The 16,232-nt window shown below is 39.6% G+C and overlaps 1 protein-coding gene across 2 annotated transcripts in view; it reads right to left on the reverse strand.

Annotated features, from left to right (window-relative positions):
• PDE3A (phosphodiesterase 3A) overlaps window positions 1-16,232 on the reverse strand; it is a 270,354-nt gene that overhangs the window by 47,883 nt on the left and 206,239 nt on the right. For both annotated transcript variants that reach the window (XM_084510599.1, XM_084510598.1), the window contains exons 3-4: window positions 5,382-5,642; window positions 554-708 (exon numbers count right to left, since the gene is read on the reverse strand). In XM_084510599.1, coding sequence (XP_084366725.1) covers window positions 554-708; window positions 5,382-5,642 — 416 coding nt within the window. The remainder of the gene's footprint in view (window positions 1-553; window positions 709-5,381; window positions 5,643-16,232) is intronic.

A 16,232-nucleotide genomic window follows, 5' to 3' on the forward strand; every position in this document is an offset into this window, starting at 1 on the left:
ATTTTAGGAAGTTCTACCCCAAATCAGGGTTTGTGTTCTGGAAGTTACTGTTTATAGAGGATGGAGATCAACTGGTTTACTGACAGGGACACATCATTATGTTTTCTTAAAAGTGATGTTCAGCACTTGGATTACCTGTTAGATTTATCTCTTGGCTAAGCAATATCCATGGAGGAAACCTCAATCTGCATATCAAGAGGACTTTAACCACATAACCTTTCATTGTTTCCAATTTTATTATGTAATTCTGCACTTTTCTAGCTTAAATAGTTTATTTATTTATTTATTTATTTTTTCGTTTTGCTTCCCAGTAATAGGAAGCAAACTGGAAATGATCTGACAAACTGAGAAAGCCACTTAGCCACTTCTTCGGTAACCCAACTCATGGAGATGTGTGGAAGTTGTCCTTATGCAGTTCTTTTTCTACAGTACAGAGCTGTTCTAACTCCATATTTTGGAGTCAGAACTTTTAAATGATGGACATCATTGCACAGAACTAAAAAAAAAAAATGCCCAAAGACAGTTGTAAAAGAGAGATGAAGTAATCTGTAACCTGGATGAAGATGATTCATGAGGTTTGATGCTGGCACTGCGATCTCTTCTCACTGGGGCTGGTTCCAGTGTAGGCAAACCTGTGGCTGATGTTGTTGTGGTCCAAGTGGAGGACACTCGTCTCAGCAGTCCTGGAGGCAAACTTCTCCGTAAGCGCTAGAGAAAAATCAGTTGCTTAGAGTTTATATAGGCTTATAAAAACATTAAATATGCAGAAGAAAAATGTTGCTAGCATTTGATTAATTCTGCCTGATGATACCTGGTGAGGTACCTTTGGTCTGCATTTGCCCAGGTATTACAGTGCCTGCCTCCCACTGAAATCACCACAGGCTGGTGCTTTCAACACTTAGAGAGTCTTGACCTTCCTCCTTATTTTATGTTACAGAAAAGCTATGCATCCACAGCCCAATAGCCATAGATGTTCAACACTTGGAGGTCACTGGAGACAGTCAGTTTTGACAGTGCTCTTTGCAAATTTTAGAAATGATGTGGCCAAAGGTATGTCATCAGGGCCACAAAGATAAGTGAGGGATTGAAGCATCAGATAGGCTGAGAGAGCCATGATTGTTCAGCCTGGAGAACAGAAATCTTAAGGGAGATCTTACCAATGTGAATAAATACCTAAATGCAAGGAGGGGAAGGAAGATGGAGCCAGGCTTTCTGAAGTGGTATCCACTGACTGAATAATAGGCAGTGGGCACAAAAAATACAGGAAATTCCATTTAAATGTAAAAAAAATAAATAAATTACTGTGAGGATGATCAAACACTGGAAGCAATCCCCAGAGAGGTTGTAGATTCTACATGCATGGAGATATTCAAAACCCAGTTGGACATAGTCCTAAGCAACCTGAACTAGGTTTATTCTAGAGAACTTGCTCCAGGTTCAAACTGCTTGAGCTGGAGAATTGGACTAGATGATCTCCAGAGGTACTTCCAACCTCAACTGTTCTGTGATTTAAAATGTCATGAATGTTCAGACATCAAAGAGGCAAGGCAAGAAAGGCTGCAAGAAAAATAAGTTAGGGAAGCTTCTACTTTTTTTTTTTTTTTTTTTTTTTTTTTTTTTTTTTCATAGCATCATAGAATATCCTGAGTTGGAAGGGACCCTTAAGGATCATCAAGTCCAACTCTTGACACCGCACAGGTCTACCTAAAAGTTCAGACCATGTGACTAAGTGCACAGTCCAATCTCTTCTTAAATTCAGACAGGCTCGGTGCAGTGACCACTTCCCTGGGGAGCCTGTTCCAGTGTGCAACCACCCTCTCTGTGAAGAACCCCCTCCTGATGTCAAGCCTAAATTTCCCCTGCCTCAGCTTAACCCCGTTCCCGCAGGTCCTGTCACTGGTGTTAATGGAGAAAAGGTCTCCTGCCTCTCGACACCCCCTTACGAGGAAGTTGTAGACTGTGATGAGGTCTCCCCTCAGCCTCCTCTTCTCCAGGCTGAACAGGCCCAGTGACCTCAGCCGTTCTTCGTACGTCTTCCCCTCCAGGCCTTTCACCATCTTCGTAGCCCTCCTCTGGACACTTTCCAACAGTTTCATGTCCTTTTTATACTGTGGTGCCCAGAACTGCACACAGTACTCGAGGTGAGGCCGCACCAGCGCAGAGTAGAGCAGGACAATCACCTCCCTTGACCTACTAGCGATGCCGTGCTTGATGCACCCCAGGACACGGTTGGCCCTCCTGGCTGCCAGGCCACACTGCTGGCTCATATTCAACTTGCTGTCTACCACGACCCCCAGATCCCTCTCTTCTAGGCTGCTCTCCAGCGTCTCATCGCCCAGTCTGTACGTGCAGCCAGGGTTTCCCCGTCCCAGGTGCAGGACCCGGCACTTGCTCTTATTGAACTTCATGCGGTTGGTGATCGCCCAGCTCTCCAACCTATCCAGATCCCTCTGCAAGGCCTTTCCACCCTCATTCGAGTCCACAACTCCTCCAAGTTTGGTGTCATCAGCAAACTTGCTCAAAATACCTTCTATTCCTACATCCAGATCGTTTATAAAAATATTGAAAAGTACTGGCCCTAAAATGGAGCCTTGAGGGACCCCACTGGTGACCGCCCGCCAGCCTGACGCAGCCCCATTTACCATAACCCTTTGGGCCCTGCCCGTTAGCCAGTTGCTCACCCATCGTATGATGTTTTTATTTAGCTGTATGGTGGACATTTTGTCCAGTAGGATCCTATGGGAAACCGTGTCAAAAGCCTTGCTGAAGTCCAAAAAAATCACATCATCTGGTTTCCCCTGGTCCACCATACGGGTGATCTTATCATAAAAGGAAATCAGGTTAGTTAGGCAGGACCTACCCTTCACAAACCCATGCTGGCTGGGACCAATGACTGCTTTGTCCCCCAGGTGCGCCTCAATAAGTTCGAGAACCGTCTTCTCCATGATTTTACCAGGCACTGACGTGAGACTGACAGGTCTGTAATTGCTAGGGTCTTCTTTCTGACCCTTCTTGAAAATCGGCACAACATTTGCCAGCTTCCAGTCTACCGGGACCTCTCCAAATTCCCAGGATCGTTGAAAAATAATGGAGAGAGGTTCCGCGATGACGTCCGCCAGCTCTTTCAGCACCCGGGGATGAATCCCATCCGGACCCATGGACTTGTAGGGATCCAGGTGGAGTAGCAAATCCCGCACACGTTCAGGGTCAGTTGGGAGTTTGTCATCCCCACCGTCCCGGTCCTCCAGCTCAGGGCACCCTGGGTCCCGAAGCCCATCATTGGCATTGAAGACAGAGGCAAAGAAGGCGTTAAGCGTCTCTGCTTTGCCTATGTCATTGTCTGTGAGGAGACCTTCCCTATCAAGGAGCGGCCCTATGTATTCTTTAGTTCTCCTTTTTCCATTCACATATCTAAAAAAACCCTTTTTATTTTCTCTCACAGACACAGCCAGCTTCAACTCTAGGTGTGCTTTGGCCACACGAACTTTCTCCCTACTTTCTTCCTATTTTTCCTGCTATATCTCCCCAGTTTATAATAAAACTTTCATGACCTGACATTTTGAAAAACTTATAAAAAGCAACACTTCACAGAAGGTTTTTCTTGGCCACCTTACATTTTTATTTCATCTGATTCTTCCTTTTCTCCAGTAATAGGACTTGTATTGTTTTTCCAAAGCTTTCAAGACAGACAGATAATAAGGGGTGATGATGTCTTTGTGGAGGATTCTGCCGTGATTTTGTAAGATGTTTTCTTGTAATTATTATGTCATTTTTATAGTTAAGAACTAAAATAAATGTCTCTGCAATAGAGAGCTTTGACTCTGCAAGAGGGTTAAGAAATAAAATGGAAGATACATGTGGGTCTGAAGCTCAAGCATACAAACAAATATGTTAACATGTTAACTCCATACCCAAAATACTCAGTGTCAGATGATTAAGGTAAAGACCCTAAATCTATATTTAGACACATAAATAAAGGACTGCAAACATTAGTTTTGTGAACCATAACGCATTCAGGTCAGTGAATTCTTCAGTCAAATTACTCCTCTGTAGCATTAACTCATTTCTTCATCCTTCATTTCTCTTTTCACTGAGAGTTATGCAACTACAAACTGGTATGTGTTCACTGTTTGCTCATGTGATGGCAGTGTTCTTCCATGTATTTTTTCTCCTTACAGAGTAGAGTATAGCCATTACAAACATGTACACTAAACTTAACTGGAACATGTGCTTCAAAACCTGTGAACATCCACTTATATACAGTTGCTACACAGGCAAGAAGAGTAATAATTTTCATCATTAAAATATATTTCAAAAAGAATCACAAGTGTTGCAATTCAGATGCCAAGAAATGCTAAAATGAATGCTGTCTGTGACATTTGAACCATCAAACGTTAAAAGCATTTACTGTGCAATATACTTACATTTAATTGTACATGTGAAATCACATGAAAAAAGTATTTCAGTTTGGTTTGGAAAGTGAAATGTAGGCCTCGCAGGACATCTAATTAGCAATGAACATGCAATACAAACTTCTTCAAAGCTGATATATTCTTTCTAGCTCCTAACTTCCTAAATGTGGATGGTTAACAACATTAATATCCCTGTTGAATTCCTGAGCATTCCTAAAGCCATCTGTCAAAGCAGTAATATATATATTTTTCCAGTTCAGTATTCTTTTTTGTCTCAAGATTATTTCTCATGAGGTCACAATATCTGTCAAACTAAGTATTGTGATCTTTTTTGTTTGTTTGTTTGGTATATCATTTTGAACTTGGTCCAAAGCCCACAGAGGTCATCATTAGCAATTTTTTTATTGATTTATACAGGTTTTGCACCCCTAGTGAAGGGAAGGAAGAAAAGGCTGAAATTTGTACAAAAATGTAAAATTCCAAACTTCACAGTGGGCAAAAAGGTCCCTTACATTACTGCTTAATACATTGAGTAGGATTGTCACCCCACACGCAGCGGCTCAAATATTTTGAGTGTGAGGGGAATTTCTCTGCAAGAATTAATGGGGAAGACTTGTGATTTGGATGCTGAAAGGCTTTTGCTTGTTCTGCTCCTGATCATTTTTCTCTCACTTAAGCTCTAACCAACACCCATGAGGAAAACACACACATCATCTGTGTGAATTATCTTTTGTCAAATATCATCTTCTAAAGATGCCTGAATCAAAGCTTAGCTGGCCATGAGTTGAAAGATACACAGGGATTGTCTTGCTATGAAAACCACAGTCTGTTCAACTGTTCATATATTGGAGAGCATGATTAGTGCATAAAATGATAATCTAAAGCAAACAATCAAAAATTCCAGAGAGATCTTCCATTAATCTACTGCTCTCCCATAACAAAAGATCAGAGTTACTGTCCAGTACTTACCTTAGGAATAGCTAGTTTTTCTCCTTTCTCTGGACATTCCTCTGAGTCAGAGCAAGTGTAGTTCTCACTGAAGGACACCAAAGGGTTCACCCTTGGTTTGTGGATGGCCTGGAAGGTTAACTGCGTATTAAGCAGGTTGCTCACTGTTCTCAGCGAAGTGCACACATTGGGAGGCAATGAAGGGTCTGCTAGAAGGTCTGTAATGAGCCCATGTGCTTCTCCCATGACAGCGATATCCACGGTGATGCTGGTACCAGAAGACTGAAGAAAACAAAAGTAGTACAGGTAAGGCAACAGAAATGAGCAACCTCCTGAGCAGTATCAGAGGTAATGGTGAACTCTGTTATCAACTTTTATTAAATCCATTACAAACAGAATGGAAAATTAATAGCATGAAATAATTCTTTAAATAAATTATACTGAATAGATTGAGCATCAGACATAACACTCACAGTCTGTGATGAGTTTAGAATTTTATCATATCTGATTTATCAGCTTTCAGCATCTGCAGCTTACTTAATCCATCTGAATGAATTGTTCAGGCTCCCTACAGATACATAGTCAATGGCCAGGGACTATTTGCACAAATAAGTTGTGAGACATAGCTTAGGATGGGAGTAGTCCCTCTTGAAAGATGCTTTTCTACTGTCAACAGAGGGATCTAGGACAAGTAATTTATGTTCAGTGATTATGCTTAGATGAAGTAAATGAATCCCAAGCATATTCTGAGATTTTAAAAATATTTCCATGATGTTAAAATACAGCATTCTTCTCCAACCAAGTGTGTGTTGGGCAGCTATACCAAAATCAAAATAGAGTGAGAATAGAGCGAGAAGTGGACTTTCCAGGTTTTTTTTTTTTTTTAATTCAGACAGAAGTAATGAGAATAATTACTCTACAGGCTTGTATGACCAGTTCAGGTGGTCCTTAGTCTCCCTTTGGTTTGAAATATATACCTACTTCACATATATCATTTAAAAAGAATTATTAACCAAAGTGATGTGTAAGCAGAAATAGTACCAAGAAGCAGTTTGCACCACTGACATATCTTGCACACCTTACTCAATACATGTACATAATTGTTCTGCACATTACACACTGCAAACCAACTGTGGTCCAGGCAAACTGCCTTCATACATGTAGCCAGGCCATACATCATGCATGTAGGGAATCTAACACAGCTGGAGCACTGGGCTTCCAGCACATGCACAAGAGGCTTGATTCATAACTGCATCTTTGAACTTCTCCAGATTTCCCAACATTCAGCAGCTCTAATTGCCATCCTTCCTGAAACCCAGTAGGGCAATATATTACCACTGAAAGAAACAGTCTATTGCCAAAAGCACAATAGGTGTCAAATCCGTGAATTGACAACTATATGGTATAATTGCAGAAGACTGAGGATTTTTAAAATCCGCTAGGAGGGAGACTGGATCTGTACAGAAGCAGAATAAATAGGAAGGCATCAGGCACATTGTTTGTTGGTTATGAACTATGAATACCGCAGTGACATTTCAGCCTCACTAGCTGGTGCACTATAAATCACTATAAATTATATGTGGAGTCACTGATTCAAAACGCTCCAAAACCAAACATTTTTCCTTTACTGTGCTTCTGAAACATAAACCCAGTCCTACTGTTTGGGGCTTTTCAGTAGACGTATGTGCAGTCTGCCTGAGATTCCATTCCAGACAATTTTGTACTCATTTGTTTTCGTGTATATCTTAGTGAAATCTATGATACGCTGTTTTCCAAATGGGGAAGTTATGCCTGTGAAAAGAGCATATGGGCTTCTTGGAGTAGCAGGTACATAGCATGGAGAATTGGGCAGACTGCTTAGCAGGAGAGTGATCAGAGTCCCAGCCAGGAATGACTCACCAGTGACATCATTTATGGACCTCACAGTACATCAAAGAACAGCAAAACAGAGCTTTACATAGCTTCACTCTCATGAAAGGCTTTACAAGCAATAGCAGAGCAAGTCTAAGGAAACTGATACATTAGCTAGGTGTAGCTAAACCTCTCCACTCTACCTTCCCAATCACATAGTGTGGGTATCATGTCCTTGGCAATAGCTGTTTCACTCCACTGATCCAGTCCTCATGTCCTACTTCTTGTTCACACAAAGGCAGTATCAGAAAACCGGACTCCACATTCCCCATCCTGTCATACAATCAGAAAAAACCAGCTTCTTCCCCACATTTCTGGTTGATTTTAATTTGCTATCATGACAAAGAAAAGAAACTACTTGATATAATGAAGTGCTTCTTTATCCTACTGAAAAAAAAAATTAATGTCTGAAGTTAATTTAATGGCTCTCTTCATTGCTTAATCTCTCAGGAGTCCATGCTGAAGATTCTGGCAGATGCTAAAGAAAATTCTTAAATTAAAAGTCAAGGCTTGGAATAGGAGGAATTAATTATCTATCTTAGCCTCCACCATGTAAAACAGACCAAAGGGGTGAGAGGGAGAATACATCATTCGAAGTGCGATAGAAGCCTCATACTTTCAGCAAAAATGCATAATCTACAGTTTGAAATTCTATTAAGCCTGGAGCCAGGAGTTGTTGACTGCTGATCAGAGATAGAGATTAATACTTCAATGAAGTAAACACGTCTGACTCAGTGGGCCATATGCAGAGGCCCAGATTTTGTGTTGCAGTACTAATATTTTGCAAAGCAGCCAGCATTGTTCTTGTTGATAAGCACCAAGTGGGGCAAGGGAGAGCCTTGCTCTTCTCAATGGTGTATTTCTGCCACATGGCCTCTGACACATGGGGAGGCCTTGAATCCATGACCCATCAGGATTGCCCAGCTCCAACAATGGGCTCTGCTGTGTTACGTGAGGAGCTGGTGCAGGGGCCACAGGGCCCCTGAACAGGGATGCTACACTCTGGGTCTCCTCCTGCCCTGGGCTGTGTCAGCACCTCACTGCCAAGGACAGCCAGCACTCAGATCAGGTTAGGCACCTTACAAACAGCAACACTGCTGTTGCCCATACCCCTGCCAGGGAAAATAAGTTATATATTGTATTATATATAATTATTATAATTAACATAATATGTAATACATTTATTTATATATAATAATTAATATACATTATAATGTACACTTGATTATTAATATAGTAAATATTATAATAATAACATATAAAAATGTAAATATAAGAATATAAAAATTAAAAATATAATAAAAATAACATGATGTATAATTAATACAATATATATATAATTGTATATAATTGTATATATTGTACAATTATTATAATATAAATATCATATATTGTAGTACAGTCTTGTTTGAACTACTTGTAATACTAACACACTCAAGCCTTACAGTATATTTTAAAGGAGAAGGATCATGCTTAAAATCAGTTTGAAGAAAAAAGCAGGAAGGACGTCTCTCTTTCATCAGATTCAGTACATTAACACATTAACAACATATGCTAAATTTATAGTTTGTATGCTAAAATGTAATTGAATTGAACCTCTATATAGGAAAATATTTGTTACTGTTGTTGTTGTTGTTTGGCTGGTTGATTTCCTGGCAGTTTGAATATTTCATCCATTTCAGAATGAACTTTGAATACTATCAGACTACTCTGACTAGAAAAAATACAGATACTTAAATGACTATTTCCTTAAAACCATTATAAAATGAATGCATGATTTTTTTTTTTTAAACCGTATTTTTTGATTCTCTAATATAAAACAGCAAATTGCTGACAATTTTAGATTGACATCATAGTATATATGCATATACACCCATGTACAGATATATGTACAGTCTTTTTTAAGGGTAAAAGTGCATAAAAAACACATGCTCAGATTTGATATGTGGTTTTCTATTAATGTGCATAGCCTCTGCATGAACTGATCTGGATTCTTTCCAAACCACTTTACTCATCTAAACACAAAGACCGGATACTTGGGAATACAGGCATGAATAATGTTTGCAACCAACAAAAAACAAACAACCCTCTAACTTGATAAAAATAGAACAAACTGACCAACCAAAAGCAAACACCCGTGCTAAGGTGAATTTTAATTTCACACTGGTGAGTATTCATTTATCAATCTATGCTAATAATTGTGAATTCAGTTTCCTCACAAGCATTTTGGAGAAGGCTGGGTTACTGCTCACTTTGTGACTTCATTCTCACTCTGATTTAAGCGATGTCATGCAGTGACTAAAACCAAAGAGTTCTAGGGCATGAGAACAAGAAATTGAACAGACAAGAAACAAAAGTAAGACCACATCAACTATGCTCTTTGATAACTAAGTTAATGGATAAAATATGTTCCTTACAATGCTGTAAAACAGTTGGCATTGTTTTTATTATTTTATTATTTTTATTTTTATTTTATTTTATTTTATTTTTCCTTCTATTTTTAAACTGGCATTCAGGTGGGTATTTGAGGCTGTGATAACACCTGGGAATCCCAGTGGATTCCCACTTCTTGTCTGTATTCAGGCTTCATTTTAGGTACAGAAATAAAAGAAAGGGGTTCTGTCCTAAAAAAGTCATATGGATAAAAAAAAAAGGTGGCAATATGATGGTAGAAAGCATTACAGAGCAGGGACAGACCCACACACTTCCTAGCACCAGCTGCAATCATCCATGCTTGCATAGGTGAGGGCTTATGGGGAACTTGTAAGAAGTGCCCATGAAGTGCCCATACTACCGCCAATTTACAATACCAAATCACAGGCAGCATGTCCTACTGTCACACTGACAATTTTTGTCAGAGCAGAGAATTTTTATCTTCTAGGAATGTTCTTAAGTGCAATAGGAAAACAATGTTCTGGTAAATTTTAATGATCACTTGGCATTTTCAGACTTGAATAATTCATTTTGGATTCCATAACATGGCTGGAACAAAAACTTGCAAAATTTGCATAACCTTCTGTATGCTTTTATATTACATTTTGCAAAATCCCATTTATTTTCTTCCATTATATTATATTATGCAAAAAAAATAAAATAAAATAAAATCTGAGAATAGTTTTTTACTCACTAGGGGAAAAAGCAGATAAAATTGTGCAGAAAAAAAAAAAAGTAAAAATAACAGAATCCTTTATTCACAAGACCTGATACATAAATTTGGTTTATAAGTTGATCAGTTGACCCACCAGTGAAGCAAATTTGATGTTTTTATATGTAATGGATGCTCTACTGCAAATAAAATTCTGTCCCCCACCTTTCCTCAATTAGTATTCTGCATATGTTTTACATGAAACTGGACTCATCTAGCTTAACTAAAAAAATACTACTCTCTTTCCACCCCACAGTAACGGATGTCTAACATGACTACACTACACAAAACAGTCAAAATTTAAGCATAATAATAACATAATAATACGAGAAAGGAAAAAATAAAACAGTTATCAAATACAAACCACAAATCATTTCACATAACTTCACGTTAAAAAAATAAAATATTCATTTGCTGTGGCTTGTAGAGGGAAAAAGCATTAAAGGCAGAGATACTGGCCTTTCACCACATTACACTCGAGAACACTCTGTAAGTGAAAGAATGCGGGAGGCAGGAGGAGAAAAAGGAAAAGAGCAGCATCCAGCATATCTTCAATCTTCACACAATTATGAGCAACAATAAATCACAATTTGATATAGTTTCCAAGTCACATCATGAGCAGCCAGGCCAAGCTCTCTGGAAACAAAATTAAAAGCAAATATAATTCTCCATTATTTTAATGTCCACAGAGCGATTTGAAGGGTAAACATGAATTGGCTTCTATGGAAATAATGAATCATTTTAAAGGCGCCACAAACTTAACTACTCCACCTTTCACTGGATGACTAAGGAGAAAAGAAAATCATGTGTACAATTCTTTGACATTCCGCTTTTCTGCATTTAAAGCTGCAGAACTGCTGTCTTACTCAGACTTCTTATTTTTATTTTATTCTGATCTTGTCCTAACACAAGATTTGTGTTTTTCTCTTTGCCTGTGAACAGTTATGAGATTTCTGATGATCTTTTCTCGTGAAGCATAGCATTTCCACTTCTGTCTGGAGGTGAACATGCCACAAGCTCTGTCAAACAGGCATATTCTTTGGTATATAGAATATATACCAAATATAACACCTATATATAACAAATATAACAGAATATAACACCTTCCTTTTGTCCCAGCATACTGATCAGAGAAAACTTTCCCTAATCACTAATGTGACCGCTGATTTTACTGTTGATGCTTTAAAGCACCCAGAAGCGTGTAACCATAAAACAATCTTGTGTGAGCCATAGGGATTACAGTTCTGACTGTAATCTGGGTACATGGCATTTGGGCTGGCATCACCATAACAACTGAGCCTTTCCTGGTAACAGTTAAGCTGAACTCTGGTCTGCTCAGGAGGAAATGCTGAGACTAACACACATGGTGCACCTGTAGCCAAAGCACTCACCTGCCCCATGTCATAGGGGCTCCTAGGACCAAAGTGCAGCCAGCAGAAATTTTTAGTAGTAGTTCTGCAGACAGGAGATCCAGTAAAATGGGGCTCACTGTAGGGCTGTATTCTGTGCCCCCTCGGCACTTGCTGCAGTGTGATGACCCTGTTTCCTGACAACAGCCCTGCAGGAGCATGGTCAGCAGCAGGCGGACATGCTGGGAGCTATGGGCACAGTGAGGAGCAGGTTTACACTTCTCTCCCATAATCCATCTCTGTGTTAAGCTTCCAGTTAGCTACTACCAAAAAAGGCCACTAATTTGGATCTTCCTCTGATATCCCATCATACGTCGTAACAAGATTTCTGGGAAGATTGTAATCTTTGGTGCTTCTTCCCATCTGTCAAATTTGCTTTAAACCATCAGACGGCACCATCACATAAGCCTACTTTGTTCAGAAAACCAGTATGAAAACAACACCATTTTTAAATGGCTCTAACATTTAATCTATTCGGACTTTGCAAATCATGAATATGGAGTCTTTCAGAAAGAGGCAGGGTCTGAGGAAGAAACACTTTGCTTCTCTTACAAGATCTGTGGAATGCATCTCAATGTTTACAGCAAACTTCATCAGTGGCTGCAGGCACCATCTTGACGTCCTGCACCCCTGTTTTAGGTGGCAACATTCACAGAGCTCATGGCTAAAGCTGACTTAACTTCTTCCATTACAGGACCTTTCAGTTTGTGATAACGTTGTCAGCCAAAAAGCTCAGACTCAACTGGCTTGTGCCGGGTATTTGCCTGGGGTGAATTATTTCAACATTTGAGAAAAATTGTTCAGACATTTACAAGAACACTCTTGGAGTGTTTTATTCATGCTAAGAAATCTTAGTAAACTGATACCATTTAATCTGCAGCAGGCACTGAGTGTGCGTTAAGGCCTTTTGCCTTACCCCGGAAAAAAAAAAAAAAAAAAAAAAAAGCTCACATGATCTCCTCTGTGGTTGGCCAGAAACCAACCACCAAACTGCCTGAGGATGCCACTGGCCCTATGTGCGCACACCTCCACACGCTACTCACATGCCTCATGTGCTGTGCACAACATCCGAAGGGGCAAAGGAACAACACATTTAATCCAAAATTGCACTGTCAGTCTCTAGCTCAGACTTACACCTCAGTTATTCTCCCTTCTTGCTGAGGGACAAGGTCATGGTAATTGTTATCACTGCAGTGTTAATATAATTGTTATCACACTGCAGTGATTGCTCCTCTTTCCAGTGTCTAGGCTTGGGTGAGCATCTCTCTTGATGGGCCACAGCTGCTCAGAGGGAAGTCTGTATCAGAGCTTTAGCAGCAACATCTGCTTTAAAGCAACAATGTGCAGGAGACTCTTTTGCATATCATAGGTAGTAGGCAACCTGATATTATGAATACTCAGGGGGTACTTTAAAAAAAAAAAAAAAAAAAAAAACAAAGAAAAAAAAAACGTATCTTAGAATACATTTTAGTCCTAAGCAGTTTTGGTGCCGTCTGTAATTTTCAAGGGAAACTCACTTCTTGCTCTCAGGTCACCTAAACAAGCTTTATTGGATTTTTAAAATGCAACAAAAGAAAATCTTTTTGCAGTTGTTGGCAAACAAATAAAGACAAAGATAGATGCAAATGCACAAATCATCTCAAGGAGTGGGGTCATTAGTTTTGGTAAGATTTGAGACCCAAAACTAGGAAGCCTGCATCTGAGTGAGTTCACATACTGGATGTAACCCAAATCAATGGAAGAATTCCCCACTGTCTATATCTGACAGATGGCACCTTAAATTTACCAGTGCCACCAGCACCAGTGTAAAGTAGTACCTAGTTTTCCATGTTCCCTTCTGCCCCAGTGGGACATAAGTATTTCCCCCCATAAGCCACAGAGGGAGGGGGCTAGGGCCTGTCACCCAGAGCTTGAGCTGTTGGTAGCACCACTGCTCTGCAGGACACCAGAACAGTGCAGGGCAAGCTGGAACGAGATGCACTTGGGCTTGGCCTCGAGGTCCAGGGGAAGTCCCAGTTCAAAAAAAAAAGACTCATGGAGGAGTTTTGGTGACTGTCTGCATAAGGCATTCCACAAGAAGGATCCAGGGTGAGCAGCTCCTGGATGGAGGCGAGAGCACAGGGTGAACTTCCTGGCAAAGAGCCACCATTTTCATCTTGGAAACCTTGTGGAAACTCTTACGCTTATGCTTGATGTTCTCAGCAGAGCCTCAGGGACTCAGTCACCCAATTCCCAGGGACTTTCCATGTGATTTGACTGCCTAAAAACCTTAAACTATCATGACTATCCCAGTCTGAAGAACTATTTGATGATGTAGAGCAGATCACAGAATCAGCCATAAACAGTTGGGGCTTATTATTTAAGAAGTAGACACAACTCCAGCTAAACTCAGAACTTTAAAAATTATTACTTTTCTTTAAAACACAGCAGATGGAAAAAATTAAATTCTAAATGGGGTTCAAATCTGCTTTGAATAACACAGACTGAGGAATACAATTCTGTACTACAGAGACTGTCCTCAATTGTCTTACATTATTGTTCTTCAATTTGTACATCAGATGGTCACAAATTGGTAGCTTGAAGCTGATAGTTTGCATTCATGTGAAGAAAACAGTGACAACCGTCTTCAGTCTCAACTTGAGATGTAGCAATATCAGCTGGCCCAGCAGGAGCAGGATGCAGGGTGCACACGTTGCGGAGGATATGTCATCTATTAATACCTGGTGATCTTACCCATGTGAGTTTACAGTTCCAATAACCCAACTGCCTGCTTAGCACAGGAAGCTATTTTGATTCTATGGTGAACTGAAACACAGCAGCCAAATACACAGCATGAGTTAAAAAAAGATTCATTGAAAGCAATAATCACCATTCTGCCTCCTGCCTACTAACTAATCCTCCCACATTTTCAACTTGACAGTCTCAGTTACACTAGAACAAAGCCAAAGGAACTGTATACTCCTGTATTTTATCCCTTTCAAAATATCTCAGCCTCTTTCAGGATGTAGCTTGGGAAGTGATATCACAATTATCAGCAAGTTGCAGAAATACATATGAAAACTACCCCATCTAAAAGTTCATGTCCACCTCAGTCCTTCACCATGGACATTAAGCAGAACAGTATGATTAAATACCACTAAAGCAATAATGCAAATATATTAAGATAAAAGTTTTTGTTTGTTTGTTTGTTTGTTTGTTTTTTGGGGGGTGGGGGGCGCTTTCAGAGAATTGCTACGGAGAGCATCGCATATGTTCTTAAATACTAGAAGTGAGCTGGCATAAATTGGGGAAGAAATCAAGCAACTGGGGAAAAAAAATTGAACTCTGAGGTTTAAAGAACAATTCAATGAGTCTTGCAAACCAGAATAAAACAAAAATTAGAATCTAGAAAATCTTCATCACTGAAGTTGCAGTTAAAGTGTCTTTAAAGTTCAGTTTGTTCTTTCTGAAATTATGACAGGGATTTGGAAATTAGCCAACTGTGTATCTTGTGCTGTATTTTGCATGTGCTGTAGGAAAAAGAGCAGGAAGATCTAATGAAACTCTTCAGGCAGACAGAACACTAATGATATTTAGTGGCTGAGTTTTCAGAGTGCTTTCACTTAAACCAAAGGCAGGCATAGATACTCTGAACTTTTTGAAAAAGATAAAATCTGAGGTTATGAAAATCAGGTGATTGCCTCACTGTAATCAAATCGGTCAAATTTTAACACTATTTCCTTCTCCATCAGTCCTCGTGGTTTGCATTATTTTATCTCTCCTGATTTAGAGTGCTCACAATAATACCAGTCAAATAACCATCTAGCCTCCTCCTCCTCCTCATGACTTAGTCACTAATGAACTCTGTGAAAAGAATTAAACATTTTTCTTTAAGACTCAGCTTTGGATTCTTACATTATGACTCATTCAAGACAAGCATCTTTTACCTTATGGACTTACAACCACCAAATCCTCCATCATCAGCACTGAAGAGTTGAGATTTCTCTCAAGAGCAAGCTACTTCAACATCCAAAGCCAGGACATGCAAATGGCACACTAAGCATGCACTCACTATATGTGAAAATCACCTACCTCTCCTCAATTACATATAGGAAGATGCTTCAGTAAAGCAGCAGATCAAAGAAGAGAGAAACAGTAATTCATGTGCAAGAAAAACAAAACACTATCCTTTACATGTCTTCCGTGATGTTTAAATGATTTTCTGTGCTTAACACAGATACAAGCTGACAGACCAGCAAGCCCTGAAGACTGTTTCCAACCTACTTCATTCTTGACCTGCAAGGATTTACTTAAAGACACACTAGGTTATTTTATACTATAAGCTTACTTTGCCTTTGTTGTCACAAATGAGAAAAAACATTTCCATGCTGAGATATAAGGTGTACAGCTGATCACAGCAAGAGGTCA

Source organism: Aythya ferina (genome assembly GCF_964211825.1).
Source record: "Aythya ferina genome assembly, chromosome: 1".
Lineage (NCBI taxonomy): Eukaryota > Metazoa > Chordata > Aves > Anseriformes > Anatidae > Aythya > Aythya ferina.